Raw genomic sequence first — 22,675 nt, 5'->3', positions numbered from 1 at the left:
CATCCCACTTTTGGGTATCGTACAAGATACCGAGGAAGCATGACCTTCTCTCAAAGACACTCAGGGCCGCAGGCAGTTTTCTATTGAAAGGATAAGTTGGCTATTTCATGCCGTCCGTTACATCTAGAGACGAGTGAAACCAGGAAGGGAAGGGAAGAAAGGAGTAGAAGTACTGACTGAAATGCCCATAAAACGTGTGCAAGAGAGGAGATGGAATACAAAAGAGACGGTGACAAGGGAGAGTAGATTGGGTCCCTCGATCGTGTACTATACGAGAGGGAGTCAACTAAGTTAGTGGATAGGGGGGACAGTGCGGGCTGATAGTGGAGGGGAGCGTGTCGTTGGTCAAGAGTACGAGATCTAACGAAAGCAAACGAATACCGGAACGGTGACTGTATAAAATGTCCGTAACGTCATATCTAGAGTAGGAAGAGGGAAAGTGCTTGAGCTGTGAAGCTCTGTGGACTCTGGGCAACGTCCATGTTTATTTTGCGTGTTCAGCGCTATTGGCCCTGTTGAGACTGATTTTGCTGTTCGCCTTGAAGTCCAAGCTGCATTCCGGCCTCTCCGAGAGCGTCAAAGCCAACATTGAGAGCAGGGGAAAGCGTAGCATCAGCATTGAGGGCATTGGGTGTCATGCTGCTGGCCATCGACTCGTTGGGAGGAAGCGAGTTCAAGGCTGGAAGCTGCGCTGCCATCTCCATCGGCATCGAAGACATAGGGGTGGTCTGACCCGACACTGGACGCGCAGCCTCGGCAGCGATAGCGGCCTTGCGAGTTGGGATCGAAAGCATAAAGTTGGCTATTTGCGCCTGCTGCTTCCTCTCAATCGTGCTTCGAACCTGATGCACTTGAATTTCTTCGCTCGAGGCCTTGTCAGTGTGATGTTGCTGCTGATGCTGATGCTGCTGCATCGCGGGCTGCGAAGCTATCATCGGGGCTGACTGCGGCGGGAGCACTACACCCGACTGCAGATGCTGCTGGAGTGCCTGCGACGAAGCTGGGGCCTGCAGTGACGGGGCATTAGCGAGCTGCAGAGCAGGTGCGCTTCGGAAGGGGTTGTGATTCATCTTGGGTGGCATCGGCGAAACCATGGCAGACGAGAGCTGCGAGCCTCCCCCGCCAGCATCAGGCCCAGTGCCCGGAACATCCGAGAGCTGCGGCGTCAGCATCGCTGCTTCGTTGTTCAGCGACTGAAAGTATTGTGGGCGAGCGTCAGAATGCACGGGAGGCGTGAAGGGGAACGAGATGGCGTTGAGGACTGCGGGCACCTTGGATGGCTCGACAACCTGGTGATTGATCGACTCATTGGGGAAGTTGGCCGGTGGTTGCCCGTTGATGAAAGCGTGGCCTGGTGGTGGCAGATTCTGCTGCATCGGGTGTGGCATCATGTTGGACATGACCGGAGCCGCCGATATGCCGGTGGCATCGACAGGTACGTTTTGGCGAGGTGGCGCTCCATTGATGCCGGTAGAGAGCTCAGATGCGAGAGCACCAGTGCCAGCTGAAGGCTTGGCATCGGTGGCCTGCAGATCGTCAGCCGCAATCGATGCGACCTGCAAGTAGAATGAATGCTGAAGCTGATGCAGCTGTCCGCTGTGGACATAATGAGCAGTGACACTCACCTCGCCGCTTTCACTGCCGGCGGTCGGTGTGCCCGTCAGCACCTTGTTGTTCTCCTCCCAGTGGATCCAAGACGGCACCTTGTTGCAAGAGAAGACAGCCTTGATGCTCGTCGATGAAGCCTGAGGGTCCCAGACCTTGAGCGGCCAGGTCCACTTGAGGCCGACGTAGGCGATCTTCTCGGGCGCGCCAGCGATCTTGCGAGTGAACTCGCGGAACTGCCAGCCACCCTCGGGGATCTTCTTCGCCTCGACGATCCAAATGTGATTACCCTTCGACTTGGCCTTCTTGCCGTCCTCGTTGAAGCGCGAGATGTAGGGCTGTGTCCACAGGAACTGCTTAATCTTCTTGATCGAGCATTCGGCCTCGCTGATGCCGTTGCGGTATACCTCTGCCTGGAAAGCGTTGGTGAAGGCCTGAATGCGGAACTTGAAGGGACGGAAGTCGGGCGACTCATCAAGCCTGGCCATCTTCTTGGGCATCAAGGTCTGGTGCAAGAGCTCGCCACGGTCATCGGTGATTTCGAGATCGGAACAGACAGCCGTAAGGAAATCATGGAAGATGGTCTCGAGCTTGCTCCGAAGCTCGGGAGAAAGGACGGTGCTGGGACCGTTCTTGTCCGCATTGCTCGTCGAGTTGTCTCCTGCGTTTCCGCCGTCTTCGGGAGCTCCAAAGTCGAACGATGCACCGCTGGAGAAGAAGCCGCTACTGCGGTGTCGACGGTGCTTGGTTAAATGACGCTCTTTCGTCTCACCAGTCAGGTTGCCTTCGTCTCCGCTGTCGCCGTTGCTGTACGACTCGTCAGGAGAAGAGGGACCAGAATCAACGGCAGATTGGTTGGCAGAAGTGTTGTTGCTAGAGATAGCAGACATCTGCAGAGCACTCCTTGAGATCTTGGCGGAGGCACGATCGCCACAGTTTGCGAACGCATTCTCGGCCGCGCCTGTCTGTCTCTGAATAGGCGGCGGTGTCATCATGGTCATCGCGTCGTGCAGGGAGCCTCCGCGCATGTGACCATGCTGTCGCACCGCTGGGCTTGAAGGCATGGACTGCGGGATGGCGCTTCCATTCATCGCGGTAGACAAGGTTTGCTGTGCCTGAGGGAACTCGAAAGGCGTCTGCGGTGTTGTGGGAGATGCATTGAGCGACTGCACGCCGTTAGAGAGCGAAGCGGTGGCCTGAGCAAGAAGCGTGTTAGAAGCGGGAACACCTGAGAGTCTGGTCAATATCCGGGGAGGTGGAGCACTCTGGGGTGGCAGTGGTGGCTGGATGTGCGACATGGCCGCATTCGAGCCTGCTATGGTGGGTGGCGCCGAAGGTGGAGCTGGAGGAGGATGAATTGGCGTCGCTATTTCCGAGCGCTGCGACTTGAAGCGCTGCTCCGCCAGATCATTGTCAGATTCGACAGGCCTCTTACGGACAATCGGACTCACCTGACCACTGTGAATGACTTCCACGGGGCCCGCCGTCTGCTGTTGGTGCTGCTGTTGCAGGGAGCCTTGCATCTTACTGAGGGTGAGATTCTCGAGCGGTTGCATGTCCTGTTGTTGCTGCTGCTGCTGCTGCTGCTGATGATTATGTTGTTGAGCTTCCGTCCGTGAGAGACCCTGCTCGAGCGTCAATGCAGGAGCCAAGCCGTTTTGGACGACCTGCTGGTGTTGTTGTTGTTGTTGTTGCTGCTGCTGGTGCGCCTGCATGGGATGGGTCGCGAACGATACGTCCGCAAAGGACTGCGTGGGCAAGGCCGCAGCGGGTGCAGATGCGGGCGCTGCTTGCGCAAAGTTGCGGTGCGAGAGATGCTGCAGGTGTTGCAAGTCTTTCTGCAAATCACCAAGACAGCGGTTGCTGAGCATAGCATCACCTTTGTGGTACGACTCTCGAGCTCTGTTGGCTTGCAACACAACATCGTCCAGCAGCTTTGCAATCTGGTTCATCAATTCCGAGTGCTGCGCCGTGGGCTGCTGTGTGGACGCAGATGCGGCACGAATCGCTGCAGCTTGCGCCTGCTGTGCTTGAGCTTGCATCTGTGCCTGCGCCTGAAGCTGGGCTTGGACCTGAGCCTGGGCTTGTAGTTGGGCCTGTATCTGCGCCTGTGCCTGCAACTGAGCTTGCGCCTGAACTTGCGCCTGAGCCTGGGCCTGTGCTTGGGAAGGCGATGCGTCGATGGATGCGGAAGGAAGAGCTTGCATGTTCATGTGCATCGCTTGCATTGCTATCGCAGGTGTTGGACCGATGCTGTGAGAGGCAGCTCGCTGATGACCAGGGTTGAAAGGTTCGCCGCCCTGAGCAGGTGTCGCCGACATGAGCAATTGATTCTGTGTCGGAGCAGCTGGCCAATCGAATGACTGCAAAGTGTCAGCAGAGGCAGGCACGGAATGCTGAGGCATGGGTTGCGACGCCAACTGGTGCAAGTGCAAGCCCAACGAGAGGGAACGCTGATGTGTGGACATGGAAGGCCTTTGTGCAGCATCATTGACCGCGGAAGCTGTCACGGCTGCGGTTTGGGGCTGGGACATCGCTTGCAACTGTGCTGGATGTGCTGGTTGTGTCAATTGCATTGGCATCATCTGAGGTTGAGTGTTGCCTTGCGACTGCTCTTGTTGACGCTGCTGCTGCTGCTGTTGGCTGGCTTGCTGAGCTTGTTGAGCTTGCTGAACTTGCTGCTGGGCTTCGTGTTGGATCGACTGCATTGATTGCTGCTGAGACATTTGCAAATGTTGTGCGTTGACTTGCTGCTGCAAGGGCGAGGACAGCGCCGAGTAGGACTGTTGTGTTTGATTGTGCAATCTGGCCTGCTGCGGCGTTGTAGGCTGCTGGACAGTAGAAGTGCCATCCTGTTGTGCATGCGCTTGCTGCATGTGCTGATCCTGCGAAAAGTGCGCTGACAGATTAACAGCATTAGATTGCGAATCCGGAGGCTGTGCTGTAACGGGTGAGGAAAGCGCACTTGCGTGCTGCTGCTGCTGCTGCTGAAATTGTTCGAGTTGATGCTGTTGTTGGTGGTGTTGTTGTTGTTGTTGTTGTTGTTGGTGGTGGTGTGTTGTTGTTGTTGTTGTTGTTGTTGGTGGTGGTGGTTGTTGTTGTTGTTGTTGTTGTTGTTGTTGGTGGTGGTGGTGTTGTTGTTGTTGTTGTTGTTGGTGGTGGTGGTGGTGTTGTTGTTGTTGTTGTTGTTGTTGTTGTTGTTGTTGATGATGCTGAAAGTGCTGCTGTTGCAAGTCCGAGGAGGCGTTGGAGGACATGTCAAACCCAGGAGAATGAGCCAGCTGCTGTGGTTGCGACTGGGGTTTGTCCATGGTACGCAGCATGTTCAACGTGGCTGGCGAGCGAGGTCGCCGTACCACGTCGTCGCTGTCAGGGATGCCGAGGGTGGAGGTGGAGAAGTGCTGAAAGTTGGACTGAGTTGCCTGCGAGGTTTGTGCGGCGCCGAAGCTGAGTCGGGGCAAGGGACGATGGGCTCGTTCGGGGTCCGGGTTGGTGAAGCGGCGACGAACTTGCGAGAACGAGAAACCTTGGTTGTGGATGACAGGAGAGACGGTGGTGGAATCAGCGCTCTGGCGCGAGATGGTATCCGCAGAAGCAACCGAGTCGGCTATGTCAGTGTCTTGGAACACCGACGGAAGCTGGCCGGTGACCCAGGAGGAGAGCTGAGGCTGAGCCGATGGTTGCTGCTGGAGCGTACCGGATGAGTCTGATTGCGCCGCTGGCCACTGCGGCTGCGGCTGCGGCTGCTGCTGTTGCTGTTGCGAGGAGATCGTCTTGGGCAGCAAGATGGGCGTAAGTCTCCCAGGAGGAAGCTACGCTGAGACGAAAAGGGATATGGTTTCAGCAACTTTGGAGAATGAGGAAAAGTGTAAGACTGTTGCGCGGAGAGAGTGTCCATAGAAAGCGAGAAGATCGAGCTAGAGACTTTGTGTGCGCAGAAGATCGGTTCGAGCGGTTGACTTGGTGGGAGGGGTTGTCGAAGACCGGCTTCAACAGAGCAACGACGTTTATATGCAGATGGATGGGACAGCAACCGGGTAAGGCCGAGAAGCAGAGCTACCGACTTGCTGAGGGTTGCGGGAAATCGAATCGAGGCAGGGGGCTGGAACTGCGTTATATGACGACGAGTAGCAGCAGCACTAGGTGGCTACAAGTATGTGGAGTGATGAAAGATTGATGTGGATGTATGAAGAGCAAGCGAAATGCCACCTACTGCTGCGAGCGTTGTGGTGGGAATGGTTGAGGTGGAAGAGAATGAAGGTGGGTCAGGAAGAAGCAGAATCCGACGGACTTAAGACAACAAGATGACGGATGAGAGATGCGAGGATGGACGAGAGCTGGAGCTGAATGCAATCAATGCACAGGAGCGACGGAAGAAGGATGTACAAAAGGACGATCGGGAGCGGAACCGAGCGGGCCAAGCTGAGAGTGGGCAAGCGGCACTTCCGAAGCTGATGACAGAGCGATGCCGAAAAGGGCCGATGTGGGGAATGGTGAGCAAAGTCTGGCCGGTTGCACTGGGCGTCTCTTCTAGCTGTCGGATCTTATGAGGTCGCCTTGAACAGAAAAGACGGAAGTGGTCGGCTAGCGTGGTTTGTCTATGATGGCTGATGCGTTGGATGGCGCTTCTTTTATGAAGCAGGAGGAAGCAACGTGCGGGGAGGAGGTGGGGAAAGGGGGCAGATGGTGGATTGTAGATGGTGGATGACGTTGATGGAAGAGTGGGTGGAAGAGTGAGTTGAATGAGATGCGGGAAGGATGCAGATAGCAAATTGGAGCAAGAGGACCAAAGCGAATCACTTGCACAGCTCAACAAGAGTTATCCCCGTTCCGCAAACATACAGACAGTCAGTCACAGAGAGAGAGAGGGAGAGGGAGAGAAGAGAGCTCAATTCTGCATGGCTCTCCGGGTGGGTTGCAGAGGTTGCAAAGAGGCGCATATGGCTGCTGCTTGACTGCTTGTTTGCTACTGCAACTAAGAAAAGAAAAAGAAAAAGAAAAAGAAAAGGAAAAGGAAAAAAAAAAGAAACCCAATTCTTCTCAGAGGGAATCTTACTCCATCTTCTCACTCACGCCAAACAAGCTCAAAGAAGGACGGCAGCTGCAGTCAAGTGTGCATAACTCTTGCACATCTATCCCTTCCCACCGTGTGTCTGGCGTAGAAAGGCCATGTGTCAAGACTCTAATCAACAAGCATAGAATTATACCGTTCTGTCTGCTGCTTCCCGCTTTCTTCATGCCTTTTCCTGCTCATCGACAGGTTGAATCGGTTGACGGAAGATCCGATGCAGCCTTGCTTGCTTGCTTGTATGTGTATGTGTGCGTGTGTGTGTGTGTGTGTGTGGCTTGTGTTGTTGCTTTTGCGCAGCTGCGCGCATCCGCACTGTCACGAGATGAAAGGGCAAAGAAGGAGAAAAGCCCAAGCTGGCTGTCGGAAACGCCGGTCCACGCCTACAAGCTTCGATCCAGCAGTACTGCAATTCGCTGTGCTCCAGCGGGAAAGAGAGAGAGAGAGAGCGGGGGAGCGTTCACCTCGCTAGGATTCCGCATAGCATTTTTGAAATTGCCTCATTTTTTATTTTATTTTTATTTTTATTTTTATTTTTATTTTTTTTATTTTTTTTGTCTTTTCAAGAAAGGAAGGCCCTGGGAAAAGGAGCAGCATATGCCAAGTTAGAGCCTCAATCTGCTCTGTCAACCCTCTTCTTCTCCATTGCGGCTGTTGCGAAGGAACGGTGCTAGTCCAGAGACGGCAGGTCAAAGTCGACAGCAGTAAGGTCACTCCAGCTTCTCCAGATGCAATGTCTTCAAAAGCCAGCTCCCGGTCTAGTCAGCAGTAAAAGCTGGACAGTCATGAACCCTCGACGGTGGAAAGGGCAATGCTGCGGCATCTGCAAGCAATCTTGTTTTTATTAGGGACAGGTTGCAGAAAAAGTTGTAATTATGGATAAAAATTTAATTAAATAAAGTTGCAGAAGCCGCATTTCAAAGCTTTTGAATTCCAGAATACCTCCTCCTCTCTGTTTGTATTCATTTCGCAGGCAATGGTTGCCGCCGCCCAACTCGACGTTGCTCCTCTCATCCTCGCCTCAGAAGTCACTACGGCTCAATCAGTCTAGCGATGGTCGCCAACTGAAGCTGCCTCAACGCTCTTTCTGAACTGCGATCTTGCCCTTCTTGATCCTCGCCTCCTTCGCTCCGCAATCCCTGTCTAAGAGACACTCTCATTATTCCGCTGCCTATTACTCATGTTTTGTGTTAGACTGCTTTCTTGAACAGGTTATTGATCATCGATAGCAATTCCAACAGGCTCTAATACCCATTTCCACTTGCATCACGTGTTGGTTGGTAATAAAACGTTCTTCCACTCCTTACTGCTGCACTTGCACCGCTCATTGGCTCTGTAATCTGACTATCTCGGTGAACTCGTATCTCGAAGGTTTCAGCGAACCCGCCGTGGCGCAAATATTCTGGTTCCCTACCTCCTTACTTCTTGAACCGTTCCATTGGAAAGCCTGCGCCACTTTTCTTCGCCAGACTGAGAAGGATGTGGGATGGCAAAGAAAGAACCAGCATTTCATTTGACTCTGTCTATTGCCGCAGCATCACTTTCGCCTACACATCTCTTGCATTGGACTAAGTTACTGTATCTGCAAGGCTGACTGTCGAGTTCCTACATCGCCAATCAAGGTTGCAGCTCGGAGCACTAGGTGGCTTGCTGAATCGATTCCAGAAATCGCTGCTTCGGTTCGAGGTTTGTGCCACTGCAAGTTCTGCTCGGTAAAGGCTGTCAAACGCGAGGACCTTTTCTCGTGCGATTGAGAAGCGCTGCCCTTGATGCTCAGCAACGCCTTCAACCAACACACAAACACACACACAAGTCCACATGCACACGTCGCAGGCAGACAGATCGGTCGACGACTTTACTGAACGATCGGTTGCACCAGAAACTATGTACATCAAAAGGGATCGTACGAATGCGAGTGCGAAAAAAAAAAAAAAAAAAAAAAAAAAAAAAAAAAACAACAAGTGGGAGCAAGAAGAGAGACTGTCCACGAAGCCTATGTGTTGATACTTGTTTGATACCACCGTATACTAGGGTATGAGCCTAACCAACATTCCTCAGCACCGGAGCATTAAACCCAACCCCCCCTCTGCCACTACCAGCCGCAGCCTTCATATAATCAGGCACACTGACCACACTACTAACCATACTTCCTCCACCGTCCTCCGACTCAGCTACGGACATGAAACTACCCTTTCTACCCAACCTCGAACCTGACGGCGTCAAACCCCCTGTACTGCCCGCTCTTTCCGCTCTTTCTGTCAGCTGTGCTACTCTACCAGTAGAAGTAGAAGTTGCTAAACCAGACTTACTGGGCGAGCCAGCGGGACTGTTACCCCCACTCCCAGCTCCCACAACAGCTGTAAACTCGCGCAAGGCTGCACTTCTACTCTCCAACATCGCAATCTTATTCCTTACTGAAGGAACCATTACTGCTGCTCCTCTAAGGTTGTGTGTCGAATGCGAACGCGATAGAGCACCTGAAGGTGTTGTAGTTCCTGCATCACTAACGAGTGACGAGGTGCTGTCTGAGTGTCTGAGTGTCTGTTGTGATTTTGCGTGCGTGGCGATGGATTGCAGAGTTGAAGACCTGGGTAAACCTCCATCCGATACTTCCATCTCCTGCGGTCCACTTTGAGCTTCTTCACTGATGACGCTCTCCTCCCTCTCTCCATTTCCAACTCCCATCTCGCTGGGCGAAAAAGTAGCGCTCTCAGGGGTCCTACTACCCGCACTACTCTTCTTATCACTTGTAATCGCCCTCGGTATCAAAATCAACGGCTTGAGACCAGTAACACTGTGCGTGGTCCTGTGACCTCTCTGCTGCTGACCTTGAGACAATCCCTGCGGATAACGGAAGCAAAGGTTGCCAGAGTGACGTTTGAGATTTGCTGTGCTGAGCGCTTCTCCCTCCGCAGTTGCAGAGCGAGCGTGGATACGGGTGATGGGGATCTTGCCGCATCGTTCGATGAGCTTCTCGGATGAGGGGGCTGCTCGAATCACTTGTTGCGGCAGTTGAGCAGAGGGGTCTTTGTTCATCTTGAGAGGTGCAGTGACGGGGTAGGGTTGGGATGGAGGAGAGGAGGAGAGCGTGCGAGAATCGCCACACATCGGAATATAAGGTGGTGCAAGGGGGGACATTTCGCTCGACCTTCGCTCCGTAGCAGTGACGGGCGAGACAGATGAAGAGGTAGCAGAAGCAGTAGATGGAGGAGGTGCAGTCCTTCCCTCATTCGGGCCAGGAGCGATGCTCACAGTCTGCATAATCGATGACACTTCTGCTACATCATCTGCTTCCTCCCCTGCGATCCACCTGTTCTCATCCTCCGCCTGTTCGTCTTCTGAAGAGCCTCTGCGACGAAGGGACCAACCTTTAGCCCCACCTTCCTCCTCGCCCTGATCCCGTACCTCCTCCTCCTCTAAAACAGGTCCCATATTAGCCTCATCCGCGTACATACTATCATCAAACTGACCATACTCAACATCATCATCCAACCTCGCGCTCCCAATGACCATGTTCATCTCTGCCATCGACTCGTCGTTCAGTGCCAGCGTGCGATCCTCCCGCTCCTCATCATCGTAATCATCTCCGATCTCATCAAGCGATACTGCATTGGCGTTGTTGATGCTCAGCATGGGGAGCATACCACCCATTGCCCCTGCCGCGGCGACTGTATTCGCACGCTGGAAGTAAGCAGGATTAGCAGCAGCCATCTGATACATCTGCATTTGCACCTGCTGCATGTGGTGCATGCCACCGGGCAGATGAAGAGTGACGGGCAGCTGGGAAAAGTTGGAGGAGAGGTGGTGGGCAGCTTGGTGTGCTTCAAGGTGGTGTTGCTCGTAGGGTTCACATCCGCGTGGGTAGACAGTGTTGCAGTGGCCTTGACGAGTGGTAGCCATGGGGGTTTGGGTACTGTCGTCCTCTTCCTCATCAAACTCGTCATCGGCGCGGTCTTCATCAGCACCAGAGACGCCGTCTGTACTACTGCCTCCGCTGGGACTGTGGCCACTAGTACTCTCCAAGAGGGACCTGCTATCAAGTACCCGGATACCCAATCCGGCGGGACTCGGCGTACGCGCAGAGGAAGAATTGGTAGTCGGAGTGACATCAACTCCTCGACGAGCAGCCGCACTGCGAATAGCGTGGTTGATGAAGTTGAGCGACTTCTGATGCTGCAGATGTCGTTGCTGCTCTTCCCGTACCTCATCTGGAGAGAGCATACGAGCAGCTTGCTGATCTTGGTCATAGTTCTGAAGCGAGATCTCAGTCTTACCAGGCGACCGCATAACATCAACAGTCTTGAGCCTTGCCACCATCTGATCAGCATCTCCGCCCGCAGCCCTCTCACTCACACTACCACCACTAGGCGACTTAGCCTCACTGAACACGCTTCCTGGAGCAGCCCAGCTTCGTGTCGCTCCATCCTTGCTACCTGCCTTCTTAAGAGGGGGCGGATCGAGGGAGACAAAGTTGATCACCCGCACCGGGAGCTCTACGCTCACATCCGAAGAAAGCGAGCTACCGATAGAGACCTTGATACTATACACCACCTCAACGTGTCTACCACGCGAGATGGACAGCGCGTCACCAGGAATATGCATATAATGCCAAGACTCCACCCGCTGTCCCGGCTCTACACCAGTCCACCAACCTCTCGCAGTGACGACACCTCGGCTGCCCTTCTGTCCCATCTCCAGCTCCTCTTCTGCAATCTTCTTGCGTGTAGTCGAAGTCTGGCACGCATCTGGATCCAATTCGCGCCTCGCAGAATGATTATCCATATCTAGCTCCGGACGCGGCTTGTAAAGCGTCACAGTGCGAATGAGGGAGAGGGTCATGCCGTTGATCTTCTTCGAAGTGTCGTTTTGGATCCCGACGTTAATGTAGACGCGTTGACCTGCGACCCAAGTGTTGCGATGCAGACTAGCCATGAGATGTACTTTGCCAGATCCGCCAAGGAAGAGACCTTTCGAGCTGGTGACTTGGATTGGCTTGAGTGCGCTTGAGAGTATGACCGCTGGGTTGAGGTAAGGGAACAGATCAACATGTCGGTAGAAGTGCGCAATGGATCGATTGGCTCCAGAAGCAGACTTTAGCTTGACGGATCCGATCACAATATAGCGCACTACGGCGTTCTTGCCTCTGTAGCTACCCTTGACGCCCTTCGACACGGGGAGCTCGAGGGAAAATGGGATGGAGTGCGATCCGATTTTACCTTCCGCATATCCCTCAGCATCAGGATCACCGTTGAAGCAGGCCAGAGCCGAAAAAGAAGCTGTCTCGGGAGAGGAAAGAGTCGGTGAGCCATGCAAGTAGTAAGGCTCGGACGGACCGTTGTTCGATCGATCACCGTCAATGACCGATGCGTGATGGTAGAAGATGTACCTCGTGTCGTCAGCAAGCAGCTCCTCGAATCCGACAACGCGGATCTTGGGCTGGGCCAAGAACACACCACCTTCTTTTTCGGATCCCTTGCGGATGCGGATCTGCATACGACCCTGCAGAGTGCCTCCTTCGACGACTAGATCCGACTCAAGGACGAGATCCACTTCGACACGCGCTTTGTTCGCTTTGCCTTGCTCAAGCGCGGCTGGCGGAGGAGCAACGGCTGACGTGACCGCGTTGCTGCGCTTGAGATTGTTCTTGAGTTGTGCCTCGCTAGTCATAGGCTTTGCGGCAGAAGCGGGTAACTTCCGGTCAGAGTTGCCAAGGAGGCGGTTGAGCTCCTTGTTCCGACGAAGAGGGTTGGCGGTCGTACTGAGGAGCGTACCGTGACGTTCGAGCAGGGCAGCGTTGACTTTGGTTTCGGAGAGGCTGCGGCGTGGGCGGTTCTTCACTTTTTCTATTGCTTTGCCTCCTTGCGTCTCGCTTTCACCTGCCTTCAGAGGCGATGAAGACAGATGGCTCTGTGCGAAAGACAAAGGCTGCATACCTCCTTGACTTAAAGAGGACCTCATCGGCTGGGCTTCAGCACCAAGGCGAACCGATCCCATGATACTGTCTTGATCCAGAGCCTTGATCTCATGAGGCAAGATGGGAAATCCGGTGTCGTATGTCATGCGGTAATTGTCAAGGCTCACCAGAGCACCACCTCGTTCGGCCTCCTCCAAACCCTGCAGGCCACGCTTGCTTCGCATTGAGACACTGGCCAGAGAAGTGCGAGATCTCCTGTTCTGCTCCAGCGCGGCTGCTTTCGTCGAGCCTTCTACTGGACCGTCACCCTGCTCAGCAGCAGCTTGTGCATGGGCATTGGCTTGATTGGTGAGACTCTTCATCATACTAGCTTTCAGGCCAACGCTCGAGGTTTGTGAGCGTGAGAGCGAGACGGAAGAAGCCTTGCTCGAGCTGATGCGCGAAGGAACAGCGCCAGGTCCAGCCTCTGAGCCTCCGATTTGGGAGGCAAGCTCGCTGATGGCACCTGTCTCGTGATCGATGCGAGCCGTCTCGGAGCCGTCAGGGCCATAGAAGCTGCCCACGCGCCATTTGGCGGCAGAAGGTCGGGCATCGGAGTGCTGATGAGAGGCAGCCTGAGAGGCGGATCGAGATGGAGCTTCTTTCAGAATAGACATATCGATGCGTTGGAGAAGAGCAGGCGGAGGTGCGGCTGGCTCAACGGCAGCAGGTCGAGATCGAGATTGCTTGACGCGTGTGTGTCCTCCGAAGCCATCGGGGACCATGACCTCGGTTTCTTCGTCAGAGACAGGCTCTTGCTGCGAGGCAGTGTAAGAATTGGTCGTCTGGGTGGTTCCCGCTTTAGGACCAAGACGGCCTTGCAGGGTACCTTGACGGCTGGCTACACCTCGAATGCTGAGCTTGTGGTGTCCGCCTCGACCAACACTACGACCAACCCCGCGTGGGATCTCAGCTGATCGACCCAGACTGGAGCCCCCATCTGATCGGTAACCAGATGCCACACTAGTGTTGCTCTGGCTCTTGTGCACAGACCTGCCGTGTTCAATGACAATATGTTCCGACACTGGTCGTCCATTGTTTGGATCCGGCCTGGCTTGACTGGCCCTGACAGTTTCGGTCGAGAGATCGGCATGGCTATTGTGCTTCTTGAGGGTGTTGATCCTCTGAGCGCTGCTCGCACCCGAGGAGGAGCTTGTGACCGAAGACTCGGTGAGCGTGGGGCTTTGATCGCTATCAGTCTCGGTTTCAGTGCTGCTCGTTGCAGTGTCGGTACTGTAGCAGTTCATTACAGCAACTGCAGCGCTAAGACTGTGAAGATTGTGCGGCTGCACAACGATGTCCTCTACACTGATCGGTGACATAAAGTCCTCGTCGGTATAAGCACCATGGCCAAGCACGCTAGGCTCGCCAGAAACGATGCGGACACGCCTGGCGTCCTCTTCGGCGGTCTTGGGCCTCGCGCCGCGCATCTTGTTCATGGATGACTTCTTTGGGATCATATGAGCTCGAGTGCGGCTGTGGAAACCAGATGTCGAGGTGGAGGCGGCGGAGACCCGAGAGCCTGTATCGGTGGAGTAGGCCTCAGACTCATTGCCAAAGTCGATTCCTAATCCAGACATCTTGGGCGAGTGTACCTGCTATGTTTGTGGATCCTGTGTCGTACTTTCAGGATAGCCTCAAGAGGCCGGTCGTGACTGCTGGAAGTGCTTGATGCTGAGGTGGTTTGAGGAAGAGCTTGTTGGATAGTGTGAGGATATGGTTCGTTGTGTAAAGTGATAGTGCAAAGCTGAGTGGGTGAGATACTAGATAGCAGTTGCAGATAGCGTGGAGTGAAAAGAGCGGAGTCAAGGACTACAAGGCTGATATCAGTCTTGGTGTCTCGAATGGGTCCAGGTTGCAAAAGATAAGGGCAGGAGATCTTGTCTCAGAGGAGAGAGTTCATGTCCCAGCCAAACTACCATCAGAAAGTACGCAGCTGTGGTTCGGCCAAGAGGCGACAAGGGCAGACCTGGCAGCAAGCACAGCAAAAACAAGGGGGGCAGAGTCTGTGCTCGCATGGCGTAGGGAGATGTCTCGGAAAGAACATCTATGAGCGGCAAGCTGACAGAGTCTGGTCCGGTGGGTGTGTTCGAAGAGCAGTCATTGTGCCGAGACAGCACGCAGCAAGAGGCAGCAGGCGCATTGCAGGCGGATCAAAGGCATCGTGGAAGCGAAATGAGAAATATCACGCTGATGCCGTCAAGACAGCTGCAGATCGCAGAGCGGGCGAGGTCATGAGATCGCTTGGTGACAGGAGCGCAGGTTGCAGTGAGCCGTCGACTGTCTGTCAAGATCCAGATGGACACGGGCCTGAGAGGGACACGGAAGTGGTGAAGGAAACAAAGAAAACTGGTTAGCCTAGCGAGCCTTTCGAGTCATATCATTTTTATTTTTTCAGCCAAGCGCCTTGGCCGTAATCGCAAACTCACTATTGCATCCCCTCCGTCACTTGGCCTGCTGGACGCTAAGAAGCTGCTCGACAGATCCGATATATGGATTGATATGGATGAGCAGATGACAGCCTGCAGTTCTCTTATTAAGCTACAAGCGGGTCTCGATGCTGAGACATGACAGCACTATCAAGTTCTGTTTCTGTGACTGCCGGTTGCAGTGTTGGACAGTCGCGATCGAAAACCCGGCCAGCATCGGGCGGTTCGAACTACTCGCGGTTCGAGGCTGTGTGTAAATGAAGGCCTAACAACTTGAAGATGGATGAAAAATCCCACTTGACCGGCCTGCTAAAGATAACGATCCAGTAGGAAGTCAAAGTGACGAAGGATCGGGCAAGATCGATCTAGAACATAATCGGGAAAGCAGATCTGATCATGGATCAAGCGGAGCCGATCTGACTAGAGATCGGATACAACATAGTCCCACTCGTTGTCAAACTAGGTCATGAGATAGCATACTCCCACGTTAGGTATGAGCCTCACAAATGTATATATATCAAACTGAGAACACTAGGTTCTCACCACGTTCATTAGTCAATTGAGTATATATGTTTCTGTCTTCTAGCAGCAGTGACATCGTACTCAGACTCTCCCCGATCACCAGTTATCGGGACCCAAACGTCTTCAAACTTCAACACGGCTCATGCCTTTCCTCCGCTCGCACGTCCCAACGCAATTCCAATATTGCAACAGTCTGCATTCGCTGCCACGCACCGCCACACAACGTCAACGGCACAGCACTTTTGCACTTTCCAAGACTTGGCATCCGCCAAATTTTTGGTGACCGGTAACGAGAACTTGACGTCCATCTTGGACCCCCATCTGCATCATTTCCTTATCCTTCGCCATACAGTAACATCCTACATTTCTTCTGTTCTTACACCGCGCCATCACTGACCGCCTCAAATCAACCAATTTCTCTCAGATTGGCAAGTTCGGCCATCTCGAATCTGGCTGTACATCCACTGCTGCTTCTTCTTTAACTGTCTGAACAACCGCATCTTCTCGATCAGCAGCAACTCTCGAAAGTATCACCGATGTTCATCTTCTTCTCATCAGCCAGCACCTGAATAGCTTTGGCTCAAGCCTCTCGCAGTCATCACCACTACAGCACACAGCTAGCCATCCGCCGCAGCTCAGCACCCCATGTCGGTGGATCGTGGATCACCTCAGAGACCCGGCTCAGGATCAGGTGCTGGAAGAGGCAGCGGTGCTACCAACAATCCCACTGCTGTCCAACGACACCCCTTCGCTCGAACGCCCTCAACAGAACCACCGCGCTTCCACCTACCACGAGACTCGAATCAATCTTCGTCCGCATTGCATCCGTCGTCAGGCATGGATGGCACACTAGCCGTCGACCTGAGCTCGAGATCATCCAGCGATCCGGAGCATCCTCCCCTCGATGCATCAGTCAACAGTCTGCCGCCATTGTCAGGCTCGTACGCAAGTCACAATGCCGACTTGGATGGCTCCGGTCGCCCTGCGTCTGTTTCCAAGTACTGGTCAGAGCCTTCCGGCTCTCGACCAGCATCCATGCCCTACGCTGTCGTTGACACCGAGCAGCACGACGATTTTGTAGCGGATGAGCGCTCCGGACCTCAGTCCCACTCAGCAAGACTGCACAACAAGTCGACAAGCTACGCATCTTCCACCGACGGCGACCTCACGCCCATTGCATCCTCCTCCCGCTCAACGACAGCAGCCAGCACCCGTATACCCACGCCGCTTGTCGGTGTCAATCTTACCGACCAGCAGATTGCAGATATGACCGAGTCCGACGTTTCAGAGTACGATGATAGCGTCAAGCTGCGGCGAGCCCGACGAGGCAGTGGCGCAAACCCAAGCGCAACATCCATGTTCAGCTCTATCACCAAAAGTTTTCGTGGCGAGCCCTTCTGGAACAGATCCGGCCCCAACTACGCCCCTTTGGCCGCGACTCGCTCACGCAGTCTCAAAAAGTCCAAATGGAACCGCAATTCTAAGACAGACAAGATGCTCTTCTCCTCTTCAACTTCTGGCTTGTCCAAGGATCGCAGCCGCAATCGCAGACCTGGCTCAATATGGACACATCCGTTGCGTATGTTTGCTTCCTTCTTCAGCAAGATCTTTCGAACTGTCTTTGGCCCAATTCATCCGGTCACCATCGTTCTGGCACTGGTTCTCATTGCCAGCTTTGTGGCATCCGTGACCAAGCTCATCATCTACATCTTGAATCCGGACAAGGAGCCCTTGCCGTGGCGCACCTATTGTCAGAAACAGCCATCCTTCCCGCACGCCTATGCGGACGCCCTTGCACCCGTGGACGTCTTCGTCGGCGTCTTCAGCATTGACAGCGCTTACGAGCGTCGACATCTCATTCGGAGCACCTATGCGACGCACACTTTGCCCGTCGACCCAAACACAGGCACACCCACTAGCAATGTCCAGGTCAAGTTCATCATCGGCAAGCCGCGGCAGGCCCATGCGAGACGAGTCGCTCTCGAGATGGAGACCTTCAACGATCTCGTGGTGCTCGATATGGATGAGAACATGAACAGAGGCAAGACGCATGCCTTCTTCCGGTGGGCAGCAGAGAACGCAACGGTACCTTTCCTGCGAGCGGTCGAGGACGATCAGCAGCAGGCGGGTAGTGCCTCCCTGGGACAGCGAGGGTTGCATGGAAATGGGCATGGTCAAACGCGGGAAGTTCTCGGTGGATCTTCTGACCAGGCTCAACGCTATCAGGTACTGTGGAAGAAGGCCGACTATGTGGTCAAAGCCGATGACGATGCCTATCTCGTTCTCAAAGAGCTCGAGCGACATCTTCGTGTGGCGCCACGCCAAATGACCTATTGGGGCTACCTGATCCGCAACTGGTTCATGGGTGGCGAGTGTTATGCGCTATCCAATGACTTGGTGCAGTACGTGGCGCACTCGGAGAATGTCCTACACTATGTCAAGGGCAAGGAAGACAAGAAGGTGGCGCAATGGATCAACTTGCATCCGAACCGATCCGACATTCACTGGGTCTCGGAGCATTGCTGGATTTACGATCATCCGAAGGCAGGCACGGCGTACTCGCATGGATTCTTGTTCCCTGACTACGTCGAGAAGATCAAGCTCGAAGGTCGACGTGGACTGACGGACCAAGAGATCGCACGTCGTGGTGGCGAGCATCGGGCCAAGTCATACTCGACTGTCTCACGCTGGCATTCTCCCTATGTCGAGCCACGAAATGATCTCACCATCGAAGAGGAAGTCGAGGCATTGGTGGAAGGTGGAGGACGATGGGCAGGTACATGGGTTCGAGGTGAAGAGGGCAATGTCACACAGATCTGGGTGGCATGGCAGCAGATTGTCTTTGAAGCAAATGACGAGCGTCTCAGACTGGCGACCCTTGACAATTTCGGAGCGCATCCTACACTGGCAGAAGAAGTTGGCGTCGACCCTGCTTCTGGTCTCACCGTCCGACACATCAACGCCGTGAAACCCAAGCCACTTGACCCTCTTGCCAATATTGACGGCGAGCTGCAACAGACCGAAAAGCGAAAACGCGATATACCCTTCCTAGCGCATCTTCCATCCGTGCCTGGCTTCGACTTTGGCGCTGGTGGTGTATCACGCGCTGCAGCCGAAGGACGCAAACGATCATTCGCCAACGCGGCCATGCAGCCACGCATGATACCCCTGCCTACCCACAAGGATGGCAATGGCGAAGCGGAAGAGCTGCATCGTCGAAGATACCTCGGACGACGCTTCGGTGGAACAGTCGTGGTGCATTACCTCAAGAAGAGCGAGTGGTTCTACGAGACAGCGTTGGCGTTCTCTGGTCGTGGACGATTCTGGCCGGATGGCGCTGGTGGAACGGGTAGCGAGTGGAGAATGTATGGCAGTCCATTGGTGCAGCACGAGGATGGGTACATTAGTGGCGGAAGGAGTCAGCCGAGACCAGACATGGAGATGGCGTACATGCAGCAGGCTAGAATCCAGGCGCAAGCAAATGCTGCTCAGGCTCAGGCGCTGACAGCAAGGATGGGCAGCTTTACCAAGCCCAAGGCTGGCAACGCTGGTCCACCCGTGTCACCGCTGTCTCCTCCTGAGCAACAGCAGCAGCAACAGCAGCAGCCGCCGCCGCCACAACAATAGCAGTAGCAAGCACGATAATGTGAAAAAAGTCTCGTCTGACCATCTTTTGCAATGCATCAAGTATACTGGTATTGTTCGCCATGCTGTGAACTCATGACACTTGAACGGATACGGAGTAAGTGCTGCTTTGGCACCGTCTCAACATTGCTTTGGCTGACACTGACGTGTGTTGCTGTCGTATTCTGCTTCCCGTGTGACGTCTCTGGATCTCGCTTCTGTCTGAGCCAAAGCCATACTCTACGCCTATATGTGTCCTGTATCGTCATGAGAAGCAGCTGTTTGGTTTCCGGTGTGACTTGGCTGCGTCACCTCTTCGTCGCGTGACTGCTTTACGCGCCGACGCGAAGAAAAGTCAAGGAACAAAGTGTCACTTTTCTCGCGCTAATTTTTCGAACTGCGTCGTTGCAGCGTGCGGTTGACAAGAGGAGAGGTGGCGTGGAGGCGTGAGACTGACTGACAATTCACAGCTGAACCGAAGCTGCAAACTGAGCAGCAAGACCGAACAAACTGAGCTTTGATCTTGCACTCTATCTCACTCTTGCCCACCAACACCTCATCATCATCATCATCAACTCCTTCTGATCGCCACCTCTCAAGTCAAGACACCTCCCTGCGACTTGTGGCCGCGCCACGGCCTTGCTGCTCACCGTCTTGAGCTCCACACGCATTTACCGACCGACACCGCTGGAAGGCGGCCATCTTACGTCCCATATCGCCTTCGCCTTCGCTCAAGTCGAGCTTCCCTCTAGCTTAGATCGGCAGCCCTTGGTCGCTCATCATCGCCTGCGATGCGTAGAAGCATCATCCTTGCAGCGCTCGGCAACTCGCCCTCACCAACACCAGGTGACGGTAAAGATGCAACGACACCACTGAAAGCCAAGGGCTCGCCCTACTCACGCCCCTCACCATTGGCAGACGTCTCTCGCAATGCCAACGCTGCTGGTTTTGGCCCACTGTTGGGACGCAAGCCGTTCAAGCCACCCTCCTTTGCCAACCAGCGCGAGAAAGACAACCCAGAAGGCGGAAGGAAACGAAAGAAGGTCGACTACCGCGGCATGGACTCGGGTGCTGCTGACGATGGTGAAGCTGGTGCAGGCTCAGACTCTGACGACCATGGTGTTGCTAAAGGTGCGAAAGCGGGCGCCAAGAAGAAGGGCAAAGCAGCCATGAAGACGCTGGAAGGAGTCTACAAGGGCATCGATGCATCAGGCGTCTCGCTCAATGTCGACCGTCGCAAGTGGCAGGTTTTCGAAATCAAGCCAGATGCCATCAAGAAGGGCTTTTCCTTACCCGCGATGACCAACAAGCAAGGTCAAGTGGTAGAGACCAGGCTTTCCCACGCAGCGCTAGGCACACGGAGGAAGATCGATATTCCACCGCGTCCATTATATGATCCGATGGGCGAGCACGCCATCGTGCTCTTCGATCCCACTGTTGATGACCGCGAAGCAGAGCGCAGGAAAGCAGAGATTCGGCAAGAGCAGGCAGCCGTAGAAGAGAAGATCGAGGCAGGCGCAGAGATTCCTACGCCACACAAGAGTCTTGCCGAGATCCTCGGTCTCAACAAGGCCAAGTCGAAAGAAGTAGAGAAAGTACCTGTCGTCATCGATCCTCGTCTTGGCAAGGTACTTCGTCCCCATCAGGTCGAAGGTGTCAAGTTCTTGTATCGATGCACCACCGGTCTCATTGTCGAGAACGCATACGGATGTATCATGGCGGATGAGATGGGCCTCGGCAAGACTCTGCAATGTATCACACTCATGTGGACGCTACTCAAGCAGTCTCCTATCGCAGGCAAGTCGACCATCGACAAGTGTATCATCGTCTGTCCCTCGTCGTTGGTGCGCAACTGGGCCAACGAGCTGATCAAGTGGCTTGGCGCTGCTGCTCCTGGCAACCTTGCTCTGGACGGCAAGCTCAGCAAGGACGAAATGATCGAGGCTACTCGTCGTTGGTGCAATGCCTCGGGCCGTGCCATCACACAGCCGGTCATGATTGTGTCCTACGAGACGCTTCGCAACCTGCAAGAAGAACTAGGCAACACCGAAGTTGGTCTCCTTCTCTGTGATGAGGGTCATCGACTCAAGAATGCGGATTCGCTCACATTCCAGGCACTCACACAGATCAAGGTCCGCCGACGTGTCATTCTCTCTGGTACACCGATTCAGAACGATCTGTCCGAGTACTTTGCATTGCTCAACTTTGCCAACCCCGAGCTGCTCGGCAGCCGCATTGACTTCCGTAAGAACTTTGAGATTGCCATTCTCAAGGGTCGCGATTCCGAGGCGACCGAAAAGCAGCAGCAGGAGGCCAACGAGAAGCTCGCTCAACTCTCTGCACTGGTCAGCCGTTTCATCATCCGACGTACCAACGATCTGCTCTCCAAGTACTTGCCAGTCAAGTATGAGCATGTGGTGTTCTGTAAGATGGCGCCCTTCCAGCTCGACTTGTACCGACTCTTCATTCGATCTCCCGAGATCAAGAAGCTGCTGCGCGGTACGGGAAGTCAGCCGCTCAAAGCTATTGGCATCCTCAAAAAGCTATGCAATCATCCAGACTTGCTGGATCTACCCAGTGACCTGGACGGAAGCGAACAGTACTTCCCCGAAGGCTACACACCCCGAGACAGACGTCATGTCAACCCAGAGCTGTCTGGTAAGATGATGGTGCTGCAGCGGTTCTTGGAAACGATCCGAGCTACGACGAACGATAAGATTGTGCTCATCTCCAACTACACACAGACGCTTGATGTGTTCGAGCGCATGTGCCAAGCCAATCGATGGGGCATGTTCCGTCTGGATGGTACCATGACGATCAACAAACGACAGAAGCTGGTCGACCGCTTCAATGATCCGGAAGGCAAGGAGTTCATCTTTTTGCTCTCTTCGAAAGCAGGTGGATGTGGTCTCAACCTGATCGGTGCCAACCGTCTGGTGCTGTTCGACCCGGATTGGAACCCTGCTTCGGATCAACAGGCGTTGGCACGAGTATGGCGAGACGGACAGAAGAAGTCGTGCTTTGTCTATCGCTTCATCGCCACAGGCTCGATCGAGGAGAAGATCTTGCAACGACAGTCGCACAAGCAGTCGCTCTCATCGTGCGTCGTCGACGAGGCACAAGATGCTGCGCGCCATTTCTCAGGTGAAGACTTGAGGGCATTGTTCACCTTCAAAGAAGAGACGGTTTGCGACACGCACGATACATACAAGTGCAAGCGGTGCAAGAACGGCAGGCAGTTTATCAAGGCCCCTGCGCTGCTGTACGGTGATACGAGCACTTGGAACCATTATGGCAAAAACGAGATGCACAATCTGCATGATGACTTGCTTAGGGCAGAACAAGCATATGACGATGTCAGCTTTGTTTTTCAGTACTGCAGTCATTAGTGTGCGCCTCTTCTCCCGGTCTATGTCTCCTTTACTCGACTTTAGCGTGTCTTGTCTCAGCATCTGTTGTTCTTTCTGCAATTGT

General features: G+C 54.1%; 4 protein-coding genes across 4 annotated transcripts; 2 read left to right on the top strand and 2 right to left on the bottom strand.

Annotated features, from left to right (window-relative positions):
* Positions 1–503: 503 nt before the first annotated feature.
* Positions 504–4,928, bottom strand: UHO2_03081 (uncharacterized protein; the record flags this gene model as incomplete). Its single annotated transcript, XM_041557997.1, has 1 exon — positions 504–4,928. One exon carries the CDS (start codon positions 4,926–4,928, stop codon positions 504–506), a length of 4,425 nt encoding a protein of 1,474 aa, XP_041413931.1.
* Positions 4,929–8,713: 3,785 nt separating this feature from the next.
* UHO2_03080 (uncharacterized protein) lies at positions 8,714–14,206 on the bottom strand (the record flags this gene model as incomplete). Its single annotated transcript, XM_041557996.1, has 1 exon — positions 8,714–14,206. The coding sequence occupies one exon, from the start codon at positions 14,204–14,206 to the stop codon at positions 8,714–8,716; it is 5,493 nt and encodes a 1,830-aa protein (XP_041413930.1).
* Positions 14,207–16,222: 2,016 nt separating this feature from the next.
* UHO2_03079 (uncharacterized protein) lies at positions 16,223–19,204 on the top strand (the record flags this gene model as incomplete). Its single annotated transcript, XM_041557995.1, has 1 exon — positions 16,223–19,204. One exon carries the CDS (start codon positions 16,223–16,225, stop codon positions 19,202–19,204), a length of 2,982 nt encoding a protein of 993 aa, XP_041413929.1.
* Positions 19,205–19,992: 788 nt separating this feature from the next.
* UHO2_03078 (putative RAD54 - DNA-dependent ATPase of the Snf2p family) lies at positions 19,993–22,590 on the top strand (the record flags this gene model as incomplete). Its single annotated transcript, XM_041557994.1, has 1 exon — positions 19,993–22,590. The coding sequence occupies one exon, from the start codon at positions 19,993–19,995 to the stop codon at positions 22,588–22,590; it is 2,598 nt and encodes an 865-aa protein (XP_041413928.1).
* Positions 22,591–22,675: the final 85 nt, after the last annotated feature.

Source organism: Ustilago hordei (genome assembly GCF_900519145.1).
Source record: "Ustilago hordei strain Uho2 genome assembly, contig: UHO2_contig_05, whole genome shotgun sequence".
Taxonomy (NCBI): Eukaryota; Fungi; Basidiomycota; class Ustilaginomycetes; order Ustilaginales; family Ustilaginaceae; genus Ustilago; species Ustilago hordei.
This window is presented reverse-complemented; position numbering and strand designations above follow the sequence as displayed.